General features: G+C 56.0%; 8 protein-coding genes across 8 annotated transcripts; 3 read left to right on the top strand and 5 right to left on the bottom strand.

Annotated features, from left to right (window-relative positions):
• Positions 1 to 1,245: 1,245 nt before the first annotated feature.
• Positions 1,246 to 2,920, bottom strand: KVR01_009053 (uncharacterized protein; the record flags this gene model as incomplete). The annotated part of the gene is made up of 3 exons (XM_044786695.1): positions 1,246 to 1,494; positions 1,592 to 2,655; positions 2,770 to 2,920. 3 exons carry the CDS (start codon positions 2,918 to 2,920, stop codon positions 1,246 to 1,248), a joined length of 1,464 nt encoding a protein of 487 aa, XP_044641555.1.
• Positions 2,921 to 4,180: 1,260 nt separating this feature from the next.
• Positions 4,181 to 7,807, top strand: KVR01_009376 (uncharacterized protein). Its single transcript, XM_044789811.1, has 4 exons — positions 4,181 to 4,826; positions 4,898 to 5,137; positions 5,495 to 6,100; positions 6,153 to 7,807. Exons 1-4 carry the CDS (start codon positions 4,464 to 4,466, stop codon positions 7,344 to 7,346), a joined length of 2,403 nt encoding a protein of 800 aa, XP_044641878.1. The 5' UTR covers positions 4,181 to 4,463; the 3' UTR covers positions 7,347 to 7,807.
• A 1,925-nt stretch (positions 7,808 to 9,732) lies between these two features.
• KVR01_009198 (uncharacterized protein) lies at positions 9,733 to 11,688 on the top strand. The gene is made up of 7 exons (XM_044790025.1): positions 9,733 to 10,237; positions 10,296 to 10,627; positions 10,692 to 10,848; positions 10,913 to 11,002; positions 11,070 to 11,103; positions 11,182 to 11,408; positions 11,459 to 11,688. The coding sequence occupies exons 1-7, from the start codon at positions 10,011 to 10,013 to the stop codon at positions 11,526 to 11,528; spliced, it is 1,137 nt and encodes a 378-aa protein (XP_044641700.1). The 5' UTR covers positions 9,733 to 10,010; the 3' UTR covers positions 11,529 to 11,688.
• A 1,979-nt stretch (positions 11,689 to 13,667) lies between these two features.
• Positions 13,668 to 14,441, bottom strand: KVR01_009135 (RNase P/RNase MRP complex subunit; the record flags this gene model as incomplete). The annotated part of the gene is made up of 1 exon (XM_044785023.1): positions 13,668 to 14,441. The coding sequence occupies one exon, from the start codon at positions 14,439 to 14,441 to the stop codon at positions 13,668 to 13,670; it is 774 nt and encodes a 257-aa protein (XP_044641637.1).
• A 313-nt stretch (positions 14,442 to 14,754) lies between these two features.
• Positions 14,755 to 17,380, top strand: KVR01_009215 (uncharacterized protein; the record flags this gene model as incomplete). Its single annotated transcript, XM_044783313.1, has 2 exons — positions 14,755 to 16,818; positions 16,883 to 17,380. The coding sequence occupies 2 exons, from the start codon at positions 14,755 to 14,757 to the stop codon at positions 17,378 to 17,380; spliced, it is 2,562 nt and encodes an 853-aa protein (XP_044641717.1).
• A 238-nt stretch (positions 17,381 to 17,618) lies between these two features.
• Positions 17,619 to 18,917, bottom strand: KVR01_009422 (pantoate--beta-alanine ligase PAN6; the record flags this gene model as incomplete). Its single annotated transcript, XM_044791419.1, has 1 exon — positions 17,619 to 18,917. One exon carries the CDS (start codon positions 18,915 to 18,917, stop codon positions 17,619 to 17,621), a length of 1,299 nt encoding a protein of 432 aa, XP_044641924.1.
• Positions 18,918 to 19,377: 460 nt separating this feature from the next.
• On the bottom strand, positions 19,378 to 20,878 carry KVR01_008958 (uncharacterized protein; the record flags this gene model as incomplete). The annotated part of the gene is made up of 2 exons (XM_044783099.1): positions 19,378 to 20,524; positions 20,586 to 20,878. The coding sequence occupies 2 exons, from the start codon at positions 20,876 to 20,878 to the stop codon at positions 19,378 to 19,380; spliced, it is 1,440 nt and encodes a 479-aa protein (XP_044641460.1).
• A 165-nt stretch (positions 20,879 to 21,043) lies between these two features.
• On the bottom strand, positions 21,044 to 22,921 carry KVR01_009076 (uncharacterized protein; the record flags this gene model as incomplete). Its single annotated transcript, XM_044786979.1, has 2 exons — positions 21,044 to 22,032; positions 22,153 to 22,921. 2 exons carry the CDS (start codon positions 22,919 to 22,921, stop codon positions 21,044 to 21,046), a joined length of 1,758 nt encoding a protein of 585 aa, XP_044641578.1.
• Between the last annotated feature and the right edge of the window lie 1,914 nt (positions 22,922 to 24,835).

A 24,835-nucleotide genomic window follows, 5' to 3' on the forward strand; every position in this document is an offset into this window, starting at 1 on the left:
CTGGCCGAGGGCCATCGCCGCGAGGCCATTTGGCTCTCGACGCCGCCTGCCGCCTGCCGCCTGCCCCGCGACGAGCTTGCACTCCCTCCTTGACCACCAGGGCCGGCACGACGCCGGCCTGGACCGCCCGCAATGGCCGCGATATCCCGTACAAAAGTCTCGATGGCGAATGCGACTGTGGTCAGAATCAATTAGACTGTCAGACTGTCAAACTGTGTGTCCTGCCCTGGGGGATCGCCCCCGAAAGAGCGCCTTGGTCTCATGACTCAACACGGAGAATCGTGCCATTGGACATTGGGACTTCCCCTACCACCGTAGTTCGGCTACCCACCGAGCGCCGCTTTCTTGTCCCTGAACGGCGTCTGGCGCGGAACCGGCTTTTAGGGGACAGGCGTGCAGGTCGGCCGCCTCCGCCTTGCCCCACCCCGGAAGCCAGGTCTGCCAGGTCTGCCAGGTCTGCCCTTGATTCGTTTCAGTATCGCGGGCAGCACTGTGTAGTATGCCCTCAACATGCCCTCAACATTGTGCAACTCATCCTCTTGGAACTTGACCTCTCCTCGTCGTTGCACTGAACAGCCGTGATGAAATATTTGTTCACGTTTTCCAGTTTTGTCACGGTGTTTCAAAGGGTTGTTCCCGAGCCCAATCTCTGGTCTTGCTACCTCACTGGTCACCTTTCTTTCTTTTTTTTTTTTTTTCCGGGTCTGACGTAACCCAGGACCCCTAAATTTCTATCACCCCCATCCCTGGCAAGCCCCATCATGATGCATCATCACAGTATGAAGTTGCCTAAATGCCAACCCCCAACTGTCTTCCCTGGAGACTAGACTCTTGAGTGGCCGGGTATAGTTATAGTGCAGTGATTGGGCATTCTATGTGGAGCACCCATGTGACACCACCAACCGCCACGAAACCCTTCCATGTCCCTTACTGTGAGCGTATATCACGTCTTATTCGGTGACTCATATAGTGTAACCTCCAGTGGATAACCTCTAGTGGGGAAACGTCATACGGGATGGCTTGTAAAAGAAGGAAGTAGTCTAGGCCACGTGGTGTGTCTGTGTTGCGGTAACAACGTACGTGACAATCAACGGATTCAGGGCATGTGTTGCTGCTAATCGTCCCGAAATACCAGTTCCGGGGCTCTGTCATTACAGTAGGTCGGGTATCACAGAACGGCACAAACAAAAACATAAGCTTGGAAACAAGTACACCCTGCCCGCCGCGCGGTTGACAGTGTGCAGGCTAAACATTACGCCATGCTTCAGCCCTGGCCTGTAACTTCTGCCTCGCCTTCAGAGCCGCCGAGCCGACGCGCCTCCGCATGGTTGCATTGAACCCAAAGGTCAGCGCATTGGCGAACCCAACGAACTGGCTCGTGCTCTGCAGGGCGGCAACAGCGCGCGGGTTCGACGGTGTCCGGCCTGTTGCCTCCATGAGCCTGTTCACAATGCCCGGGACCCAGAGCAGCACGTACAGGGTCGGGTACGCGTTCTGCCGTATTGAATGTCAGCTTCAACTATTGTCGGACTCTGGGCGCGGTTGCGCTCAAGAGCCACCAGCACCCACCCGGGGTGGAACATGTACTCACCAGTAGAAGCATCCGCCGAATCTCCCTCTCAACCTTTTGGGCCCGGGACGGGTGTCCGACCTCATATCGCGAGACGGATGCGTGTCTCCGGTTCTGTGACGCCGCCGCTCGCGAACAGCGCGTCGATGAGATTTTGGTCTCCGTGTGTGGGGTGATAGGGTTGGCGGAGCCCGGCGGGCCGCCCGGTGTGATGCCTGGTGGCAGCCACGAGTACGACCTCTTCGCGATGCTCACTCGCACGTCTACCGAGTGTCTGACCCTGGGGCAGATCTCAGGCTTGTCGCTCTCAGCAGCAGCCAGGTGCCGGCTATAGCTGCGCTGCCCCTCCGCGTGGCCGACTGTGGGGGCTGGTGGTGTCACGCTTGGGACAAAGCCTCGTTCCGCGATGCTCACGACATCTTCAGCCCCCTGAATCGGCAGCGAGAAGTCTGACATGGTCATGTCATCTCTGCTATCCCCCAGATCTTTCGGTGCGTGTCTGATATCGCTCAATGGTCCCGTGTCGGCTTCTCCAATCAACGTTGTCCCTTGGGACTCTTCCAGCCTCTCTTTGGTCAGTCTGGCACTCTCTGTGTGCACAGCGCCTGTGACCGGGTTGTATCCGAAACGGGCGCCACCGCGAGAACCAAACAAGACCTTGAAGTGGCGATGGACAAACCACCAGATGTACGCGTAGAGCAGGACCGTGACAAAGATGATACCGATTCGCCAGCCGTGGGTGAGGCCATACCGAAGGTCTGGGCGTTTTGCCGTGATCCAACACCAGTTACCGCTCACTGGGGTCATCGCATCAAGCGAGACGGCCACGACACTGGTGATGATGGGAACGACCCATGTCGAGGCACAGATGATTGCTTTCGCCCAGATCGATACATCGGGAAGGTACGTCTTGCGAGTAATGGTCAAGAGCGTGACGAGGACGATTGCGAGAATGGTGAAGTCCACAGCCTGCACGGTGAGCTGGCCGATGAAGCCGTTGGCGGTACACGCCGGGCCAGGGCTCAGCTTCTTGGTCCGAACGTAGATGAAGCCCGATATCGAGTTGTTCAACGTGTTTATGAATTCTGTGGCCGGGCAATGAGGCCAGTCAGCTTTTCTCCCCAGCGACAACATGCGCCAATGCATGCGGACAAACAAGACTGGACTCGGGAATCTCATCAGTGGTGGAGGAGACGTACCGGCGGCCGCGAGATTCAGGATCAGGGCGTGTCTGAAAGAGTACTGTTGGTCCCGGAAGAAAAAGTACGAGAGCAGCACGAGAGATGTGGCAATGCACGAGGTCATGCTGCCAGCCAGCGTGAATCTGGCAACAAGATCATCGTAGGCCATATTGGGAGACGAAGCTCTCCATGGATATGGACCAAGAAGCCCGAAGTAAGGCGGCTTTGGTGATGCGAGATCGGGTGCTCTCCAAACGCAATGCCATTTTCAGAGACGAACGGGCGGGACAAGGTTGACGGAGGAGAGGCGGAAGGATATATTCAAATTCAGCTCTGACATCTCGGAAGAACCGGATTAAGCCGAAGAGAGCAGCATTGGTCGAAGATGGGTGGGGTGTGTTCGGCAGCCCTTGCATCAGGCACCACCAGGGCCGATCAGTAACGAGTCTATCGTCGATTGCCCTACCATGTGAGCGGTGGGAGCCATGTGAGCGATAGGGGCCATGCGAGCTGTGATGCTCGGCAGGGGGGTGGGGGGAGAGACCAGGTGTGGTGCATTGTGGACGCCCGCTCAGACCATAGCCAATTATATTATCTTAGTCGGACGAACTCTATTTAACGAGCAACCCGCTTGCCGCGCTGCGCAGACCACGAGTTCAAAGCCAGTTCCACAGGCCAAGAAGGCTTGGGCCTCGACGGTGAGGTCCTGCGAGTCAAGCCAGGCGGGCGGCAGTCAGGGCAGTCAGGGCAGCACGGCAATACATACCAAGCCGCGGGAGGCACAAGAGGAGAGAGAGGGGGAGTGAAGTCAACGCCAGATGGTCCTAATTGACACACATTGTGACAATCGGTCGAGCGCAGCCCGAATATGTGATCCGATCTGGTGTAGGTGAAGTTGCAACGGGAATCGTGATCCAAGTGAGATACAGTTGGAGCAATGTTGCAGGCTAACACGGTGCATTCCCACAAGTTGCAATCAACGACAATGTTGCAACTGATTTGTTGCAACTGATGTGTGACTGATTGGTTGGAACAGCGCCTCAGGGTTACTGCATCGCAGTGCAATCCGATCGATGGCCTGCAGCCTGCAAGTCATGTCGAGGTCGAGGAAGTTCCAACTCCCGTTTTGGACAACCGTTGAACCATCTGGGGGGGGGGGGGCAGGGACCTCCTCTAGTCAGTCTACCAGGGCTAGCTCGAGCATGGGCCCAGCCCACCTCCCAAAGCTCCCCTGTCCCAGTTGCCCGGTTATCGCTTATCGGCCACCGTCGACCGGGGTGGTTGCCCCGCCGATGGTCAGTGCTTTGTTTTCTTTGGGCATTCGTGGTCTACTAGTACACAGTAGGTATTGTGTACACCGTACCTACCTACTACTACACTACGTACCCAGGTACCAAGGTATTTCCGTTTGGACCTCTGGATATCCTGATTTCGATCTGGGAATTGAAACGGCATCTCAGACAGTCGGATCTGCTGCACCTGGCACCTGCACAGACATCTCGAGCTCCTCCTCCCAGCCATCTGGTACCCACTCGTGTCCACCCCCAGCCTGCAGAGCTGTCTGGCCCGGCTGACGGCCCCGCTTCTTCGGTCCGCATTCGATCGCTACCCACAGGCTGCGACTTGATTACTCCGTACTGTGTATATCATCACCCTCGCCGTCCTCACGGTCTGTCCTACGTCAAGGCAGCAAGTTCACGGGAACCAAAGCCATGGACAACATGTCCAAGGGGGCCACTGCGGGCCAAACACCCAACCATCTTTTCCAGGTGTACCTGCGCCTGCGCCCACCCCAGGCCGGCGCAGCAACAGCAGACCGTTTCCTGGCGGTCGAGCCTCCTCCAGCCCACGCCGAATCCACGGCACCGACCCACATCACTCTCAACCCCCCAAACGATCGAAGGCGCGCCGTCGAGAAGTTTGCCTTCACCCAGGTCTTCACCGAGGATGCCACCCAGCTCGACGTCTTTCATTGCACCAATGTTGTTGCCTTGGTGGAGGGCGTCTTGGCTCCTCACGGCGGCGATGGCACTGATGCACTTCTAGCAACCCTGGGCGTCAGCGGGTCCGGCAAGGTATGTTATGGCATTCTGTTGGATGCCAGGAAGGCATGGCGCAACTGACAACTGACTGTCCCCTTTGCCAGTCACACACGATCCTCGGTTCACGCTCACAGCGCGGAATGACCCAGTTGTCCCTGGACGTCATCTTCCGATCCATTGGCAAGAACATCGTCGACTTGGACACCAAGCCCGAGCTGGAGGCTTCCATCAATGCATCTGATGCCTCCGAGGCATCCATATCCTCCGCATCTGCATTCATTGAATCTGTCTACGGGGACCCTTCAGGTGCCCCACGCCCCTCCTCCCGGGCACCAACACCTCTTGTACGGCCCCTTGATTCCCTTTCGCGGTCTCTTGCTTTCCTTGCGCATCTTGGCCCTCACGGTCTGCCTCAGGTTTCTGAGCCGTCCACCCCTGCTCGCAATCCTCGGCCGGAGAGTGTGCGTCTCGTTTGCAAGGACGACTACACTGCCTCCTCGCCGAGTACGCCCGAACACGTGCGTCAAGATTGGCATGCCTTTCCCCATGGCAACGCGCAATCCATGACTGACAGGCGCCGGCCCCTCCAAGTACGAGTTGCGAACACTAGTACCCCTTACAAGTCTCCTTTGAAGCATTACATGAGCGTCACTGCCTCGGCTCGTCACAAGAAGAGAAGTGCTGAACCGCTCAACCTCAAGGGCGACTCCATTCCACCGACACCTCGAAAGCTTTTGAGCCGGCCCTTCGCGCTGCCTCAGGTCCCCGACATCAGCACCGTCAATGTCTCATCGGACCCTGCAGCAGAATATGTTGTTTTGGTCTCCATGTACGAGGTCTACAACGACCGGATTTTTGACCTGTTGACTCCTCCGGTCAAATCCTTAGCAACAAAAGAATTTCGACGGCGGCCCCTCATCTTCAAGTCCACCGAACAATCCCCTGACAGGAAGCTGGTCGCTGGTCTGCGCAAGGTCATCTGCCGCGACCTCAACCAGGCACTCATGGTTCTCGAGGCCGGTTTGCATGAGCGAAGGGTGGCCGGTACCGGCAGCAACAGTGCTAGCTCACGCAGCCACGGCTTCTTCAACGTCGAGGTCAAGAAGCGGCCAAAGTCCAGCAGCAAGCGGCACCGATATCCTTGGGCAGGGAGTACGCTCACAATTGTTGACCTCGCCGGTAGTGAGAGGGCTCGAGACGCAAAGACGGCCGGCGCAACACTTGCTGAAGCAGGGAAGATCAACGAGAGTCTAATGTATCTCGGCCAGTGCCTGCAGATGCAGAGCGATGTCGGTGGCAATAGCAAGGTAAGCAACTCCGATGTCATGCAGCGGTATGAGGTTTGACGTTGGACTGCAGCAGGGCGTCGTGCCGTTCCGGCAATGCAAGCTTACTGAGCTTCTATTCTCAAACTCCTTTCCATCCCCATCATCTTTGAGTCAATCCCAATCAATCCGCCGAAATCCACAAAAGGCCGTGATGATTGTGACTGCGGACCCCCACGGCGACTTCAATGCGACTTCACAAATCCTCCGATATAGCGCCCTCGCCCGCGAGGTGACTGTGCCACGCATACCGTCCATAACAGAAACGATCCTACAGGCAAATGCTGCTCATGCATACGCGGCTAGCCAGAGCTCTGGCAGCAGGAACTCGAATCAAGCCCAGTCATGCAACAGCCCACTCTCGTCTCCGGCCCAGCAGTTTCAGCGGCCACCGTTCTTCCCTCCAGGAGCGACGAGTCCAAGTTTATATCGGACTATTACGCCGCATAGCGTCACCCCGTCCGAAGACCGCGTCACTATGGAAAACGCCGCTCTGGAGATTGCGCGGCTTGCTGAGGAAACAAACCACCTCCGCGAGGCATTGGCGCGTGCCCAAGAGGCTCGGCTATCGGCCGAGGCGCATGCGATGACCATGGAAGACAAGATGCTCGAGCTTGAGCAAGCTGTTCGCGAAGACTGCGCCGCAGAATACGAAGAACGCCTCGCTGTGGAGATCTCGCGAGGGAAGGCGGCCATGCAGATGGAAGCCGAGAGGGGCCAGGAGCATTGGGACCGAAAGTTGGAGGTATTCGAGAGGAGCCTGGAGACGCACCAAGCTGTGGCTGAGCCCAGTGACGACGAAAGCATCGTCAACAAGGAAAACGTATTGGTCGAAAGCCTGGAACAGGAGAACGCACGATTGCGCCGTGAAGTCATGGTTCTGAAGAGGGAACTTGCTGGGCGCACTCCCAGTAAACGAGCCCCGCTGGCTGAGAGGGAGGACTTTGCTACAAGTGCAAATAGCAGCCCTCGGTCATTACATTCGGGCCGTGCTGGACGCAAGGTTAACGAGAATATCCAGCCGGAATGCCTTCAGAGACGGATGGAAAGTCTCAGTCTGCGAGAGGGGCAAGAGGACCTGAGAAAGGTAGCGAGTGCCAACAAAAGCCGGGCAAATAGCAGGAGCCGTGCCGAACCCGGTGGCAGTCCGGTCAAACGAGTCCGGTCTCGGAAGTTGACTGCAAGGAAGTGGGAAAATGTCTTGGGCGATGAAGATGATATCTTCTGAAGGAGGTCTGATGCATTCCACCTGCCACCTGCCATCTGATGCTCTGAGCCAAGCTGCTAGGTGCTTACAGCTGAGCAACCCCCGAACTTCAACTTTCCTTTTATGTTTGACCTTGACGAGCCATGATTGGCATGTGTCAGAAAGTGTCAAAATCAACAATGGACACACTGGTTGGTAAAAAATGGTAATGAAACGCACAACTTTTGGTATGGGTGGGCTTGGTTGGACAGGTAGGGTAATGATGCTACGACGCCACGAAGGATACCCAAGACATGATTCCCGAGAGGATTGGTTTGGTCAGTATATTGACGGTTTTTGAGGGCTGCACCTAGCCTGCCTTTGTTCTAATGATCTTGTACTAGAGTTATGAATGTTTTGGGCGTGCAGCTCTCAGGGCGTTCATGCAAATTGTGTGCGTCCGCAGCCTGGTTCTCAATTCAAATGACCATTACGTCTGAGAATAACTTGTCTGCACTAATAGAGCCAAGGTGCTCTGAACGTAATCTGTGCATTTGCTTCCTCTGCCTAATACATAGGTCCTCAGTTTGAAGAGTATGTGACAACGAGACTGTGCATCTATCACATACGGAGCCCGGAATACGTTCCGCGGCTCCCTTTCGATTCCGGCTATAGCCTTGCGTCCATGATATGTCGGACTCACTATCACGCGCATGGACAGGGACATGGAGCAAGCATCAACTCTTGTCGACATATGACTGACTATTGAGCGAGGTCAAGGCTCCGAACCGAGTCGCCTCTGGGATTTGGCTTACCTCCATAGGGTGGTCAGATGATCCCTTGACTTCGCTGAATGGGGAAACCGAGCACAAGTACAAGGCATAAATTTTGACTGTTGATAGCAATATCCATTCTGTTGGAATGTGCACTATACACCCATGAGGTCGGATGGACGCAGGTGCGATCCGAATCACGCATGCAGTGATGGAATGCAAGTCGTCACCTGTGATATAGCACGGCGTAGAGCTGAAAGAAGCAAGTGACAGACCGACCCCTGGCACCTGGGAGCCAACAACATTCGTAAGACCTCGGTGCTTGATACCTCCATATCATCGCTTGACCTAAAGGGCAACCCGCTGGACCGGTCATATCTGCGACATAGACCAGAATTGAGAATTGACAAGGCAGCTGTGGGGGCTCATTGTTTTTTGCATGTTCAGTGGATGATCCATCACTTATTCACTCCGGACTGCAACACCATCTTCGAATCCTAGCGTCGAAGGATGATATCAATGTGACCAACTTCCTTTTGCCAGACTCGAGTCCAGTCTGGATCGCCGTCGACTGAATCTCGGCTTCTGGGACTGTTCCGAGTTGCTCGGCGGACAGCGGCTACGAGTCCATGGAATGCAGTGACCGGTCCGGAACTTTTGATGAATGAGAAGGACCAGGGTGTCCAGCCTCCCCCTCGCTTATGCCGTGCCCATGCCGGTTCCGGCAGGTTGCGCATCTGCGAGCAAAAGATGGCGCCCACCTCGACCCCGGTGAGGATTATCGTGATCCCCCGAATTCCAGTCCAGCTAGGAGCCCGCGGTCTGCGCCGGCCGGCGAGGCAGGGTTTTTGTGTCGAGGTTGGATTGACTGCAGGTGCCCGAGACCATTGCCGAATGTCGAGCCAGGATGCAAGCGGGTGCTCGCCGGTAGCATTGCAGGGCCGCAAGATGATGCTGTGCGACATGATGAATGCACCCCAGGGGGGCACAAGCCCGGTTATGTGCACATTACCGAGCAGCTGTGGCAGGGGTGGATCGCGAAGACGCAGGATCGAAGCTGCAAGATCGATCTTGCTCCCATCCAATGCTTGTGGCATCACACCGCGGAATCAATTGGCAACTAGCTAACTATAAGATCTCAAATCTACCAAAAAACAATTCAACGATGTGATTCAGTCTCCAGTTGCTTTTGCCGGCCCCGGAACGCGGTTTCCTGCCCCCGGGGGCTAAGGATGTGCAGCCGGTGGGACATTTTCGCCAGGATCCTTTCTCTTGCAGTATTCGTAGCGTGCTGGGCCAATTCTTGGTACAATTGCTTCTTGAATGATCTCCCACGTGTCTACCAGACAATCCGTTGCTTCCGGCTGGTCGGGACCCGCTGAAGATCTTATGTCACTCACCGTGAATATCTGACGTGAGGAGCCGATGAGGAGCCGAAGGAAGCGTGAACAGGCAAATCATGGCACTGCGAACTTCCAAGTAAAATCACATGACGGATAGGGTTTGGGGGCAAGGTGAGGCCAGATGACCTTGGAGCCGCAGCAACAGTGGGCCGCAGTTGTAGGAACAAGTGGTCACCTTGATCAACTGGTGTGAGATCATTCACGGGCCCACCTTCTGCCTAAGGTAACTTTCCTAAAATAAGCAACAAGTGGGTTTCTTCAAAAAGTGACAAATTTCGAAGCTGCAAGGGACTTCACCGGCAGCCTGGCATTCACTCCACGATGGCTGTCAGACATGCACCCCAGGGTGGTTTCACCATACCCAGCTGCTGGACTACCCTTTCTTTTCCTCGATACGTAAGTACATACTTAAAGCCTTCGGATTTCCCGTGTTGACCAGACGCGGGAGCTCCTCCTTATTAGTGCTGCACTCTGTACACTATTCGAAAGACATCGGGTAAACCTTGTACCAAACCTTTGAAGCTACCATCATGGGTCTCGCCCTGTCTCTCCTCCGGCATGTCTTCACAGAACATGTGGAACTGCCCCAGCAAGAGAAGTCCCCGTACCCGCAGGATCCAAACACAACTCTTGCAAACGAACTGCGTGGCCAGAGGTTCCGAGTTGACATGACAACGAGCTTCTGTAACTGGCCTTCTGGTGCAATGAACCCGCACTACAGACGTCTCCAGTCCGAATGCGACCGAGTTCTCGAGGTGTAAGATAAGTCTTGCTTCCATCTCCTTACCGCAGCTAACCCAGATTCACTCTATCAGTGGCGTGCCAGATGCAGATCGATGCAAGAAGTTCAAGAAGAGCGATTTCGCCTTGTTCTCTGCCCTGTGGTGGCCGAGTGCCAACTGGGAAGACCTGTATACCGCGATGTTGTTTACCGTCGCCCTGTTTGTCTGGGATGATACGATCGACACAAACGAGCACATTCTGGCTTCCGATTTTGCCAAGGCTGAGGTCTGGCGTAATCAATCTCTCGACTATTTCAGATACCAGCTTCAGTTGTCCCCCAATGAGAAGGAGCCATATCTCCCTGATGATATCTGTCTGCTGTTCAAGGAATTTGCTGAGAGATTTTGCAAGAATTTCGGTAACGGTTTGTTGAGCACCAGTCTTCGATTAGGGCAGTTTCCATTGTTTCTAACGTCTGTTGATCCCAGAACAACGGCGCCGCATGTACTCCAAGATAGAGCATTTCGTCGCGCATAACAGGCTCGAACAAGTGGAGCGCCTGGCCGGCCGAGTTCCTACCTACGACGAGTACATGAACATCCGTTACGGAGTGACTGGGGTGCGGATGTTTACTTTACTACTCGAGTATGTTCTATCAATCCCTTGACCTATTCGTTTCCAATGACTTTTTCTAATCAAGACTGGACAGGGTCACCCAACAGACGAAGCTCCCAGCATGGATCATGGACTCGTCGGAGATGGAGGAGATTGTCAAGGAGTGCAACTTCATCATCATCGTGTACGTCTACAGCCCGTGGACCCTGCAAGCTCCGTCCATGAAATCAGAGCCTAACCAAGCGCTTCAGGATCAACGATATTCTTTCCCTCAAGAAAGAGATTGTAAGATTTCCTGGAGATTCTGAGATGTTCGCGGTGAGACCTGAGTGCTCGGCGACTGATATGAATGAGGTACCATAGGCCACAGACTGTGTCGTCAACCTTGTGCCTGTACTGTACAAGACGGGGCTAAGCCTGGACCAAGTAATCCCACGTCTCATCGAGGAGATGCACGCGTCCCGGGACCGGCTTGATTCTGCTGCTGCGCGGCTTCACTCAATGACGCTCGCAGACCCCCAACTGAACCGTGATGTTATGGGTTTCATCGACGGCATCCGTATCATGGACACCGGGACACTGGAATACTCGTAAGCTCAACAGAACACCACGCTCTCAGACCATCTGCTGACAAGAGTAGGGTTGAGGCAAAGAGGTACGATGTTCGCAGGTACTTGCAGCCTGATGGAGCTCTTGACATAGTCTTGTGATTGGCGCGCTGGAGGCCCCCTACAACCGTGTCAACAGGTTTTGTACATAGACTGGAAGCACTTGATATTTAAGCACTGGAGACCGTTTCGCAAGAGCGGCAGTAGTGTTTGTCCACCCGGGAGTGTGAATAACGATCAATTGATGACTGTAGTATTTTACAAATTCCACATGTGCAGTGCTGCAGAGGCGAGAAGAGCCAAAAAGAAAAACTTTGCGTTTTTTTAAAAACTTTGCGCCAGCCCGGAGTCGAACCGGGGGCCCATCGATGGCAACGATGGATTTTACCGCTAAACCACTGGCGCGATGACTTTTTGATGTCAGGTGACCGTAATCTGCAAATTATGACGCATTGTCCAAAGCTCGGCGCAAAAAAATGCCTGAAGAGAGTACCTAGATACTCCGTACCTAGGTACTTTAGTATGTAAGATCATAAGATCCTGCAGCACACCGCGTCTACTCGACTTGCCAATTAAGAGCAGCATGGCCAACTTACTGTGTATGTATCTAGACCTAGGAATCAAACTGTGGAAACGCTATTCTCTTTCCATATTGGCACTGTATTTCTTCAAACGCTGGGTCTTGAGCGTTTACTACTGTATGAAGGCGCCACGTACATTTTACATGTATGGGGATTAAAAACGAAACCACCCGTGGAAACGCTAATATTGAAAAGCACCCACCTCCCTAGGCTGGGCATCATTCAAGTAACTGCTAGTATCTTGATTGAATTTGGTATGTTTTTATGTTTTTTAATATGCAGACAATTTGGCCTTTTCTGCAAGCCAACCCGAGGGGTGCGGGCCTTCGCCAACCGCGAGTTGGTCCTTGATCATGCAGGTACTTCCCTCTTCCACAACAATACTCCCAGCGCCTCAGTGACACAAGCCACCAACGGGGGCCTGAATACATACATAGGTATGTACTTGAGTGGCAAGGAACTGTGATTCCACATATGGTGTACATGCCATGACGTCGTAGGTCAAAGAGACATCTGGATGCGGCCTGTATCCACGGCCCAGACTTCTTTTCCCCACTGTCCGCAACTGGTGTCAACTGGTCCTTTCCCCCCTGGTTACTAGTTCACTATCTATGAAATAACCAACCAACTACACATCACGTGGATACAATGTATGTATCGAGTTTGTGGACATGTGCAGTAACCGTCACCCGTGATGCTGTAACAGAGCGGATCGCCGGGGTGAGAGGGTACGACTCGGGGTTCGTAAGTGCTGGATTTTAAGTCTGGCGAACTTGGAATTGTGGTCTTTTTGGCCCATGCGTCCGTCGCGCAGTACATATGCATTCGACGAATCCGTCTGACAGGGCATCAAGGGGCAACATGAATTGGCTCAAGGCCCACCACGCCCGCGTTTACAGCTCGAGCTCGTAAAAATACCGTTTTAATGCCAACATTATATAGTGCTACCTATTAGGTGCAGCTGTCGTAGTTTGGTGGATAACGGCATTTGCCTGATCATTCCATGAGCCGCAGCGCTCAATTATCCACACGTTGGAGTCTAAGCCATCTGTGCATTCCTATCCCACTCTTTCCTCTGGCCACAGTACTACAACTCCTTGGGTGGGTACCTAACCCCTTATAAGTTTGTGTGCACCCCCGTCTAGCTGCTGCTCACGGCCTGTAATGTTCCCTGTGGTGACCAGAGGGTTTGGACCTCTCAGCATACACGAGACTCTTTCATTCTGGGTGTCCTCTCTAGATACAATCTACCCGTCGCCAGGGCAGATGATCATTTCGACGGACTCGTCGGGTTGCGGAGAGAGCTGTAAGGACTTTTCTCATCGCCGTGATTCGGACCCTGAAGCCACCTAAACGGCAAATCTCTGAGAGCATGCTGCTGATCCCTGCTGTGAGCATGATACGCTCGTAGTGGTTCCGAGTGGTCCAAAGGCTTTGCCGTTCTTCCCCAAGGAAGCCTCTCTACTCGGAGAATTGTAGGGCAAGGGCGGACGAATCATACGCCCACAACCGCCAGTCGGTTCGCATCACTGCTGGTGGCATCATCAACCCCACCTAGTGTCTATCAGCACGGCTGGAAGAGTGCGAAGCCCCCCCCCTCCCAACAAGTCTGTCCCATGACAAGCCTTTGGTTTCGGCTAACAAGACATTTGTCCTTTGCTCACACGTTGGTGAGGAAGTGCGGCTTGAACTTTCTGTTTGCGCGTTCAGCTGACGGGACGGAGAATTGGTCACCGTGGATCTCAAAGACCAAGCTCTTGGTGGAGGTTGCTTGTTCTCCCCCGGCGGCCTCGGTGGGCTCGGCGCCAGTGGTCGTCGGCGGTGGTGGTGGTATTTCGACGCGGAAGAGAGTCCCTTCCTTTGGGACTAGTTTGACCTTGTTCTTGGGCGTGACGACCTCGAAGACGAATCTGGCGTCCTTGATGACGATGCCCTTTATGCCGACCCGACCGACACAGCCACTGCGGACCACCTCGACCTCGGCGCCGTGCATGTCGGCGGAGCTCAGCTTCGAGGCTGCGCCCTGCCCACCGGTGTAGACCTCGTTGCCCAGGAGCTCCGTCACATAGCCCAGCCACAGGTGGTGGAGGGGCAAGAAGGTGGCGTATTTCTGGCCGTGGCGGGGCACGTCGTAGAGGCGGAGCTTGCGCCGCTGGGTCGCAGACAGGGGTTTGGGCTTGAGGGCCTTCTTGCGCTCCTTTGCCTTGCGCTCGCGCTCCTTGCGGCGGGCCTGGCGGGCGGTGGCCTGAGGCGGAGGGGAGGTCGGGCGCAGAAAGAGCGGGCGGTGCTGGATCTTGTCCGAGTAGATGCGCTCGGCCGTGGTGGGGGAGTGGGCGCGGGCGAGGAGCGCCTGGGTTACGGCTTGGCTCTTGGAGGTCATGTTGTGGCTGGTTGTATGTGGGTGGAGCGTTGGGACGAGCGTGAGATGGTGCATGCAGGTTTGAGTGGTTGCATCGAGCTTTTTGCCCTTGCTTGCATGCGGCTCAGTTTACCCCAACTTTTACTAGCACCAAGCAGCAGAGACTCTTCACATGCTAAGCAGCCGCGGGTGCGGGGGCGAGCTCGGCAAGTAGCGGCCACCCCCACACGGGAGGTCCCTCAGTGCCTAGGCATGGCAAGGCATGTCACCGGATTCCTCGCTCGGTGCGCAGCGGCAGGGCCCTCCATAGCTGCTGCTGCTGCTGCTCCTGGAGAGGAACAACAACGGCCATTGACGTCCAGCCTGTCACCAATCAGCCGCCCACGCCATGGCAAACGGCGACGACGACGCCTCGCGCGACTCTGCGCCCGACCTCCAGATCCTCGGCGACCAGATCACCCTCCAGCCCTCGGGCTATGTCGAGCCCCCCCACGCTGCCCACGATGCCCATGCCCATGTCGATGCCGACGCCGGCGCCGGCCCCGAGAGGGAAGAGGCCCTCATGAAACACACGGCCCACTTCCGCTCCGAACCTCTGCAGTTCCTCCGCGAGGTCTCGCTCTATGTTTCCGGCACGGGCTGGCGCGCATACGACCATGTCATCGGCCAGCCCATCTTCTACTCGGGCTTCTCCGAGAACATCAAGAACACGATCCTCTCTGCGCCCCTGCTCAACGCCCGCATCTCAAGCCTGGCCGACCGCAGGCTGGCCGTCGAGGAGAGCCAGGGCCTGCTGGGCGACAGGACGAGGGACAGCCGCGAGTACGAGATCCGCAAGGCCCAGCGCCGCAGCTTCCTCGAGACCGGCCTGAGGGAGGTCGCCGACAAGTGGACCGACCAGATGATATGCAAGTTCGAGAGCAAGACCTTCATCAGGGGCGCCTACTACCTCGTCACCCAGCTCCTGACCAGGGCATACCACCAGGGCATACACGTCTCCTCCGAGGAGGTCCTGCGCCTGCGGAGGGTTGCCGAGAAGGCCGCCGCCAACAGGCAGAGCATCGTCTTCCTGCCCTGCCACCGGTCCCACGTCGATTATGTCTCCATGCAGCTCATCTGCTACCGCCTCGGCATTGCCCTCCCAGTCGTCGTTTCCGGCGACAACCTCAACTTCCCCCTCGTGGGCAGTTTCCTGCAGCATGCTGGTGCCTTTTACATACGACGGTCATTCGGTGACGATGCCCTGTACACCACCCTCGTGCAGACTTACATCGACACTCTGCTGCAGGGCGGCTTCAACTTTGAGTGCTTCATCGAGGGTGGGCGCTCGAGGACTGGCAAGCTGCTGTCCCCAAAGTTTGGCATATTGGGCTTCATCATCGACAGCCTGTTGTCCGGGCGCGTCGAGGACACCATCATATGCCCGGTCAGCACCCAGTACGACAAGGTCATCGAGACAGAGGGCTATGTCACAGAGTTACTTGGCGTGCCCAAGAAAAAGGAGAACCTCGCAGACTTCCTGAGCAGCGGCGGGTCCGTACTCTCACTGAGGCTCGGCAGGGTGGACGTGCGTTTCCACGAGCCTTGGAGCCTGCGAGGTTTCATCAACGAACAGCTCACCAAGCTGAACCACCCCGCCAAGTCCCTCAAGGTGGACCTGGACCCCAGCATCCGCCAGAAGCTCCTGCGCATCCTCGGATATCGCGTCTTGGGCGACATCAACGGCGTCTCCGTGGTCATGCCTACCGCCCTCATCGGGACCGTCCTCCTGACCCTGCGCGGCCGCGGTGTTGGCAAGACCGAGCTTGTACGGAGGGTCGAATGGCTTATTGAGAGAGTCCGCGCCAAGGGAGGGCGCGTCGCGCACTTTGGTAACGCGCCCCTGTCCGAGGTTATCGACCGCGGCCTCGAGGTCCTCGGCAAAGACCTCGTCGGTGTCATTGAGGGTCTCCCGGAACCCACTTATTACGCCGTCGATCGCTTCCAGCTGAGCTTCTACAGAAATATGACTATCCACCTGTTCATCACCGAGGCGTTGGTCTCGGCAGCCATGTACACTCGCGTCAAGCAGGGCGGCGGGCCGGCCGTACAAGACATATCATACAAGGACCTACATGACCAGGTCCTTTTCCTCAGTTCCCTCTTCAGAGGGGAATTCATCTTCTCGGGCGAAGGGCTGGCGGTCAACCTGAGCAAGACCCTCGCTGGCCTCGAGGCCGACGGCGTGTTGACTCTCAAACGGGACGGTCAAGGCCAGGTAACGACCGTAGGGCTATCGGACCAGGAGAGAAGGGTCGGCCGGGAGAACTATGATTTTTATTGCTTCCTGATCTGGCCCTTTATAGAAGCCAGCTGGCTGGCGGCGGTGTCACTAATGGGGCTCACACCACCTGTCGGGCAGGAGGGCGAGGTATGGATCGAGGTTTCGAAGGCACAAAACAGTGCTCAGTTGGTAAGTTTACACGTCATTAGCTCCCCACGCGAGTCTGCCAGCCAGTTCTGACCCCGAAACCTAGCTCGGCAAAACCCTGTACCACCAGGGCGACCTGTCCTACTTTGAAGCCGTGAATAAGGAAACCCTCAAGAACGCCTACACGCGCTTCGAGGAGGAAGGTATAATCCAGGTCGTCAAGTCGAGAGACACAAAGATCCCACCGCGGCTGCGCCTGGCGCCCGAGTGGCAGCCAGCCCGCGACCCGGACAGCGGCGCACTCAGCGCGATTGGCTCGCGGCTGTGGAACTTCACCGAGAAGATAGCGAGCAGCAGGCGCGAGGGCAAGAACAGGCGTGACGGCGCGACGGTGAGCACGAGGGTGGTGAGGCTGACGGACGTGCTCGGGCGCAAGCTGTTCGAGGAGGCGGTGAGCGGGGCCGAGGGGAGGGGCAAGGGCAAGGGCAAGGGTAAGGAGAAGGCCAGCTACCCTACACTGAGCAGCGAGGACGCTCTGGTGCTCAAGAGGACTGTCAGGGAGCAGCGGCGGCGGAGGGGCCTCGAGAAGAGAGCGCGGCTGTAGAAATGTGTGATAAATACCATGATGGGGTTCTGTTTGGGGTTCATGTTGTAAGAAGAGAGCCTACTGCACGAGCTGCGCGGGAAGCAATGAAACATATGATCGCAACCTTGTTGTCTTTTCTTTTCTTTTCTTTTTTTTTCTCTCTCTTTCTTTAGTAGCGCAGTGTTGCCCTGCCATAATGGGTATCATTTTGTTTGTACGATATTCCTTGCACATCCGACCCGACCCACCCGCAGACCTAAGGTTTAGGCGGCAAGATGATGTTGTCTATCAGCCTCACTGGCGGCCCATTGTTATGGCCTAGGTCCTCGCCTTGTTGTGGTTCAAACACAGGCAGCATCTTGACGGCGCCGCTCAGGATGGCACCCTTGGAGGGGTCGATCTGGTCGATCTCCTCCATCGTGTCGGGGTCGGCCAGTGATATGTAGTCGAGCTTGAACATGACGCCCTCGTGGGGCGGCAGGTCCTTCTGCTCCTCCAGGGTGTCGAGGATCACGTTGAGCGCGGCGGTGATGACGTCGCCGGCGTCGAGGGCGCCGTCAACACAATAGGCACGCTCGGCAGCCCTCAGGGCGCGGATCAGGACGGGGGCGGCGCGGCGCCTCCTGGTGCCGAGGTAGACGTTGCGGCTGCTCAGGGCGAGGCCGTCGGACTGGTCGCGGACGGTGGGCACGACGACGGCCTCGAGCGGCATGCAGAAGTCGCGGACCATCTTGCGGACGACGACGGTCTGCTGGACGTCCTTCTGGCCAAAGAAGACGCGGGTGGGCTGCACGATGTTGAAGAGCTTCATGCACACGGTGGCGACGCCGCGGAAGAAGGTCGGGCGCGTGCGGCCCTCGAGGAGCGCGCCCACGGGCGTGATGGTCACGAAGCTCCCGTCCGAGTCGGGCTCCTGGCCGGGGAAGCCCGAGGGGTACATCTCGCGCGTGGTGGGCGCGAAGACGGCCATCTCGAGGGGCCCGCCCGCGGCGCCCAGCTCCTGGTGGAGGGCCCTGAGCGCGGCGCAGTCGGCCTCCCAGGTCTTGGGGTAGCTGTCGAGGTCCTCGGCGACGCCGAACTGGGCCGGGTTGACGTAGATGCTGACGACAATCTTGTTGTGGCCGCGGCCCACGGCGTCGCGGATCAGGCGGAGGTGGCCCTCGTGCAGGGCGCCCATGGTGGGCACGAGGGCCAGGCCCTGGTCGCCGGCACGGGCACGGGCACGGGCAGCATGCGGGCCGTCGCGGCAGGCGGCGGAGGCCCAGTGGCGGATGCCGGCGACGGTGCGGAGGACCGAGATTGGCGAGCCGGGGATGGTCTCGCCCGGGGGCTCGCGGGCCACGGCCGGGTCGATGGGGATCTGTAGCTGGCGCGTCACGAAGGCAGGGCGCGGGTGGGCCGCATCGGGGGCCGCCTCGGGGGCCGCATCGGAAGGCTTGGAGAAGCTTCGAACACGGCCTGGCGCGCAGAGTCTGGCCGGCGGGCGGCGGGCGGGCGACGACGACGACGCGAGGGCACGCGACGCTGCTCGGATGTGCATTGCGCGGGCGGACATTGCGGAGGTTGGGGCCCAAGGGGTCCAGGAGCTCACTCGTGACTGGATGTGAGTCAAGAGAAGGTCAGGAATTGCTGTTGCCCCATCGCAAGGGCGTGGTCGGTGTTTTATGTGGACATCGTGATGGATTTGTACAGCGCAGTTTTGAGGCCGTTTGAAGCTGAGGTCGGAAGCTCTCCCATCGGGGGTTGGACCCTTATCGGAATCTACCACCCCTCCTCCTCCCACCCTCCCCCCCCCCCAGCTCACACGTACTCTACACTCTTGCATGGCACCACCATATATTCACAAAAGAATAATATAATAGTTACAAAAGGCATAGTCTCTCACAGAGTTGATGTGTTTTGTTTTCAGAGATCAATCCCCCCCACCCCCATCCCATTCTTCTTGTTCCAGATGTCTGTAGCAATTGCAGCCCTGGAATATAAATTCGCGGATACCTAGTAAGTAAATAGAATATTCATGACCGCTTACCAAAGTAATTTGTAATAGTGTTCCCCGGCTTGGCTTCTGCCCCTTTCTTGGGCGTGCCTCCTTCCGGCTTCCCCCCAACTCCCATAAGTGTCATTAATTCCTCAAACTCTCCTGTGCGAACTATCCCTCCGCTGGCCTCCTTGTGCCCTCTTGCAAAAGACTCGCCCATCCTCGCCCTCAAGGTCTCGTCTGTCGCCTTATCCACAATCCCCTTGAGCACTTCGATGATATTCACCGGCGGATCTCTTGCCCTGGCTGTCCGTGGGATCCGACACGAGAAATTGACCATGCCCGGCAGGTACCCTTCGTTCGCACACATGACCACCTCCAGCTTGTTCGACTGCAAGTGCCCGGCCCACCTCGTCGCGATCACGGGGTGGACTTGCGCCCTGGAGCTGATCCTGAACACGGCCACCTTGGCGTCCGAGCTGAACTTGGGCGCCGTGTGCGCCCATCGCTCAACCTCGGCCTTCACCTCCGCCCGGGCCTCGAGGAGCCCTCGGTTCTTGAGCAAGTCCGACGGCGACTGCGCCGCGGTCAGAGCAGCCCATGCTGCGGGAACGCCGAACGCTGCTGTGCGCCGGGGGGCGTTGATGAGCGACACCGCCTCGTTGATGGCCGATTTGGTATACTGCTTGAAGGCGCCCTTCATGTCTGGAAACGGCGGCTCCCACTTCAGCGTGTTCCCGAGGTCGCCGTGCGTTCCCATGATGCAGAGCCAGTCGCACTCCTTCTGCACGTCTTCGTGGAGGTCCCGGCAGATGAGATAGGTCAGCAACGAGCTGGTCGCCACTGGGGGGCTGTCACAGGCAGTCACATGCCGGGACCCCTCAGGGAAGTCGTCATCGAGGGCGTGATGGTGATCAATCACAAGTGCCTTGTGCGGCTTTTCTATCACCGGAGGTGACTTCCGTGATCCCTGGTCGAGTACGAATATGTATTCTGGGTCATGAGATGCCATTGAAGCTCTTTCGTGGTCATCGTGAATACTGCTCCCTTTCTGAAGCAAATGTGCCGATATTTTGGCCGGGGCCAGCCCAAGAAGAACCAGCGTCTTCTGGAGTATTACTCCCGAGCTGAGCCCATCGGCATCCTTGTCTGGCACAATCAGGGTCTTGCTGCCAGATGCGGCGCTTTTGCTATCTCAGTCTGGTGTAACAATCTGGGAGGGGTTTCGGGATCTTGTTCACCTACCATTCACGTATAAACTCTCTGGCTGACTCAATCTGCTCCTCAGGTGCAGGCCACACAATTTCGCCATCCTCTGTCCTCACAGAAGGGGTTGCGTGATACTCCGGCAACTTGACGCGTGCCTTTTTCGTCTTCAATGAACCTGAGCTTGTTTCGGCGCTTCTCTTCATGGCCTTTCCACTCCCGGCTGCAGTCGTGCTCGATAGCCGGCGAGCCAGCATCCGGGTCGTTTGGGCGTGTTGAAGTGCAAGCCCCGTGAGGGATGAACATGGGCTGAAGGGTAACTTGAGAAACATTCAAAACCACTCGAAAATAATAGCATCGCCCTGGGGTTGAATGGTGTCGAGCCCACAGGCTCAAAAGATAAAACCTGTCGTCCTGGCTCCCGGCACAGTGGTGACGTCAGGCCACACACTTGTCACCGCAAGGGTCCCGAACATTGAAACTACCAGTCGGGGCTCTCATATCAGTTCAATATCCGTGGCACCTATTTCGTAAAGTATGCCATCTATCTCGTGGTTCATAATGCCAGGAACCCAAGCAAAGCAGACAAAAGTGTACCCGTCTCCAGTCTTCCGGAGGATCATCGGGTGCGTGTCAGAAGTCACGAGGCACAACACGTCGTCGGGCTCAAGAAGCCTGGGACTGTAGCCGACGAAGCCATACGATGACCTGAACCACACCGGCTCGGGGTCCGAGATGATCTTGCTGTAGTCGAGGATAGTCTTCCACCAGAGACTTGTCAGGAACGGGCTCTCAAGCCCTGTCGCTGAGTACCAGGCGCCGGCGAGGTGAAGACCAAGTCTCTCGGTGTCGAGTAGCTGGTGCCCTAAGATGGACTTGAGACTCGTCCAGTCAGGGCTTTCGAGGCCAGGCTCAAGAGCAACGGGACGGTCGCCTTGCATCAGAGCTTGTCGCGGGTGGGTTCTTGGCATCGATGAGAAGAGGGCTCGAAGAGACGAGCGATAACCCTCGCGTTCGTGGCATGTTGCGCTACGCTGACTTGCAGCCCAGGACACAGGGGTCGTGTCGGCCACCCGGTCCAGGAGAAAGCTTGAAAGTCGAAGCCTGGAGCCATCTTCGTTGAGGGAGGGTGGTGGTGGCATCTCGAAGAGGTAGTCCTCCCACACATCCCGACGTCTCATCTTGGACAGCGTGCTTCTTGCCAGCTCCAGCTGAGCATTATCAACTTCACAGCCCGAGAGGGTGAAGTCGATGGCCCATGAAGGCATGTCACCATGCTGTGCTAAGCCGATGCAGGCGAGGTGCTTCTCGGACGAAACAAGCGCGAAGGTTGCCTTGCTGAAACACTGAGCCGGTGGCTCATCGTAGCTCGGGCTGACGAGGGCGCTCTCTCCCTCCTTGACCAGTCCCAGGAGGCAGTATACCATGTCGCGGGGGTCTGCTGCTTCACGGCGTGCCAGATTTGGGAGGAAATGTATCATACCCGCTGTGGTCGCGTGTTTTTCAGATGCTCCAGGCCCAAATTGACGACGTAAACCTTCCAACTCAGACAATTGTTCCCGAAATCTTCGAAGCTTATCCAAAACGCCGCTTGGTAATTTCAAACTCGGCGAATGGTTGAGTTCGCGTCTCAGAAGTTCCCAGCTCCAAGTGACGGAGCCGAACTGAAATGTGGGCGGGACAGTGGCGAGTACAGCTGCCTGCATGGACCAGGCGCTTTCTGACCACAGAGGTTCCTGTAGAGCGTGGCCCAAGGCTCTGCTGCTTTGCCTGAGCCACTGCTCCCGATCTGACTCCCGAGTTGCCGTGGGCTCATACTGGGACTCGTAGTCGCCCAGCCAGACGATGACTGAATCGGCAGCCTTCAAGGCTCGGGGAATCAGAGCTACTTGCCAGTTCCGCTCAACATTGTTGTCATGGTCAATGCATAACCCATCAACCCAGAGAATCCTGTGCCTGTCCGCACGGCGTAGACGAACCAGAGCTGCGTGAAGATTGTCGGTGACCTTGAAACCCGCCCGCCCACCGAGCGTTATTGACCGGCTGTTCGCGGACTCCCCCCAGGTGTAGGATAATGCTTCGTAGTGTGAGGCTTCTGACGTTGTGCACTTTTCGCTGGACGCCCTTAAAGAAACAACGCGAAATTCGCAGCACACCTCATCTTCCACGGTTGGCGCTGGCAGGAGAACCAATAGCCGAGTATCTTGGTAGGACTCCCGTAGGGGGTGGGCCGCAAACGCCAGGGCTCGTTGCTCGTTGTCCAGACTGATCTCTGTGATCTGCGCAATACTGCACTTGTATGGTCGATGATAGACTGTGATGATTTCACTCCCAGTTGCCTCCTCGTCGCCGCTGATCACCACGGTGGCCGACATATTGCATGAGATATTCGTGTCAGAGTTTGCTGGTGTCGAGGCAAAATTGTCGTGTTCGCACCGAACCGCTGCTACTTGTGGCCAACGAGAGCTCGGACGAGCAGCTCGGATAGGGGTAAGCCCATCGTGAAAACAAGGCCGAATCTGACAGGATCCTGATCAGGGTCCGATCCTACGCGGCATCGTACCTGGATGTTCTATGCCGTAAATCAGGTTATTCCCTTGCGGTTCTGGGCGATGCAACCGCGGCCAAGCATTGCATTGCCCCGGGACCCCACACTAACAGGCATTGCCTCGCTTTCGCCGGCAGGTGGGCATTACGAGACCCCAAATTACTATTGAACTATTGACGGGAGCGTAAAGCGGTATATGTGGTGGCAGCTATACTAGCCGGGGATGCTCCGACACTGCGTGAAACTGGCAGCCAACAGACTGGAAAATTCTTGATTTCAGGGTCTTGATCAAATTGGCCGAGCACCAGTCCGACACCGAGAAGGCTGCAATTCAAACCTAGACCAGCGAGCTTTCCAAGGTTTTCATCGGTACTCAATCATTCCTTTCATCTAAGTAAAATTCCTCGATCAAAGAAACAACTAGCTGCGATGGAATCTAGAGCGTAGCACGTAGTCGTACCGAGTTTTGAGGCTCAAAACCAAAGGGACCTACCTAAATACCTGGTGCTGATCTTTGTTTGTGGTAAGGAAACAATTGGGGACCCCGCCATCGTGCTGGATGACATCAATAAGGTTTCATAAATCCATGGAAGGCTAAATTTGGGGGCCCAGCAAACCGGAAACTTCGACACCAACAGACGGAAAATATTGCCACACGGACACCGATAATTTTACGAGGGAGCCAAGATCCGGGGCATCTCATGATCCCAACCCTGCCATTGTACATGAAAACAAAATTATGAATTCGCTTATGCATTGGACATGGGGAAGGGCCCTTCCACCTTCGAGATAGGGTGATGTTGGATTGCGTTGCGGCTTATCCTTGTTGGGAACCTTGAAACCTAGGAACTTGCGGCACAAACCAACTGTAGCTCATCCGAACTATTCGGACTGCCCCAAAGCACTCCATTTGGTATTTTCAAACACCCAATATTTCGATGACGTTGGTGAGAGCGCCCAAAAGAATCTACCTCGTCATGTTCTCGAACAGCAGCTCTACCGCACTTTTACTGAAGCGTGAAATCTTACTGGATAGGGGACTAAGTAGTTGTGACGGTACGTACTTATATACTGCTAGGTAACCAAGTTGAATTGGTCAAATTGGTTATTATGGTCTTTTGGCTGGGACGTGTGTTGCGTAGCAGTTGACAGCTCCGTCTCAGTAGTCTAAGTTTTTCCTTTTTTCTAGAAACCCATCATCTTTTCTAGGCGATTCCAACTGGACTAGGTCAATGGAACAGCGGTCGGCAAAGCTACTAGTATTAAATGAGCTTGAGGGGGTGTCTGGCTGCATGTGTAATTCGTAAAGTCGGTTGTACATACGCTTGACATGTAACTCCTACTCTAAGGTATTTTCCAGGTCTTGAGTGCTTACCACCGTATGAAGGCGCCATGTATGTCCTCGGACGTATACGGAATAGAAGCGAAACCACATAAATAGTTGAATAAAAAATACAATGTGGTCGAAGCTACTTAAGTAGCGTGACTAAAACCCATCAGGTCTAAGCACTTGGATAAGCAACGGCAGACTGAACCCTGTCTATTTCTATGCCACAATGGTCTCACTCAAGTGGCTCTATAGAGGGTGCAACATCACTTGGGACCAATCAAGGATGTAGATTTGTCAAGTCCGGGCGCTGTCACGAAAACGGACTGAATCCCTCTGTGCATCAAACTTTAACCACATAGAGATGCAGGGCCCAGCTGAACATTTTGGTAGAGTAATAAGGGGTGGTTTCAT

The sequence above is a fragment of the Diaporthe batatas genome, assembly GCF_019321695.1.
Source record: "Diaporthe batatas strain CRI 302-4 chromosome Unknown Contig00011, whole genome shotgun sequence".
Classification (NCBI taxonomy): domain Eukaryota; kingdom Fungi; phylum Ascomycota; class Sordariomycetes; order Diaporthales; family Diaporthaceae; genus Diaporthe; species Diaporthe batatas.

Excerpts from the sequence above, each read along its gene's own strand:
- KVR01_009376 (XM_044789811.1), top strand. The coding sequence starts at position 4,464 with ATGGACAACATGTCCAAGGGGGCCACTGCGGGCCAAACACCCAACCAT. Across the intron at positions 4,827-4,897 it reads GCGTCAGCGGGTCCGGCAAG|TCACACACGATCCTCGGTTC; the intron begins GTATGTTATGGC and ends CCCCTTTGCCAG. Across the intron at positions 6,101-6,152 it reads ATGTCGGTGGCAATAGCAAG|CAGGGCGTCGTGCCGTTCCG; the intron begins GTAAGCAACTCC and ends GTTGGACTGCAG.
- KVR01_009198 (XM_044790025.1), top strand. The coding sequence starts at position 10,011 with ATGGGTCTCGCCCTGTCTCTCCTCCGGCATGTCTTCACAGAACATGTG. Across the intron at positions 10,628-10,691 it reads TTGCAAGAATTTCGGTAACG|AACAACGGCGCCGCATGTAC; the intron begins GTTTGTTGAGCA and ends TGTTGATCCCAG. Across the intron at positions 11,003-11,069 it reads TGCAACTTCATCATCATCGT|GATCAACGATATTCTTTCCC; the intron begins GTACGTCTACAG and ends CAAGCGCTTCAG.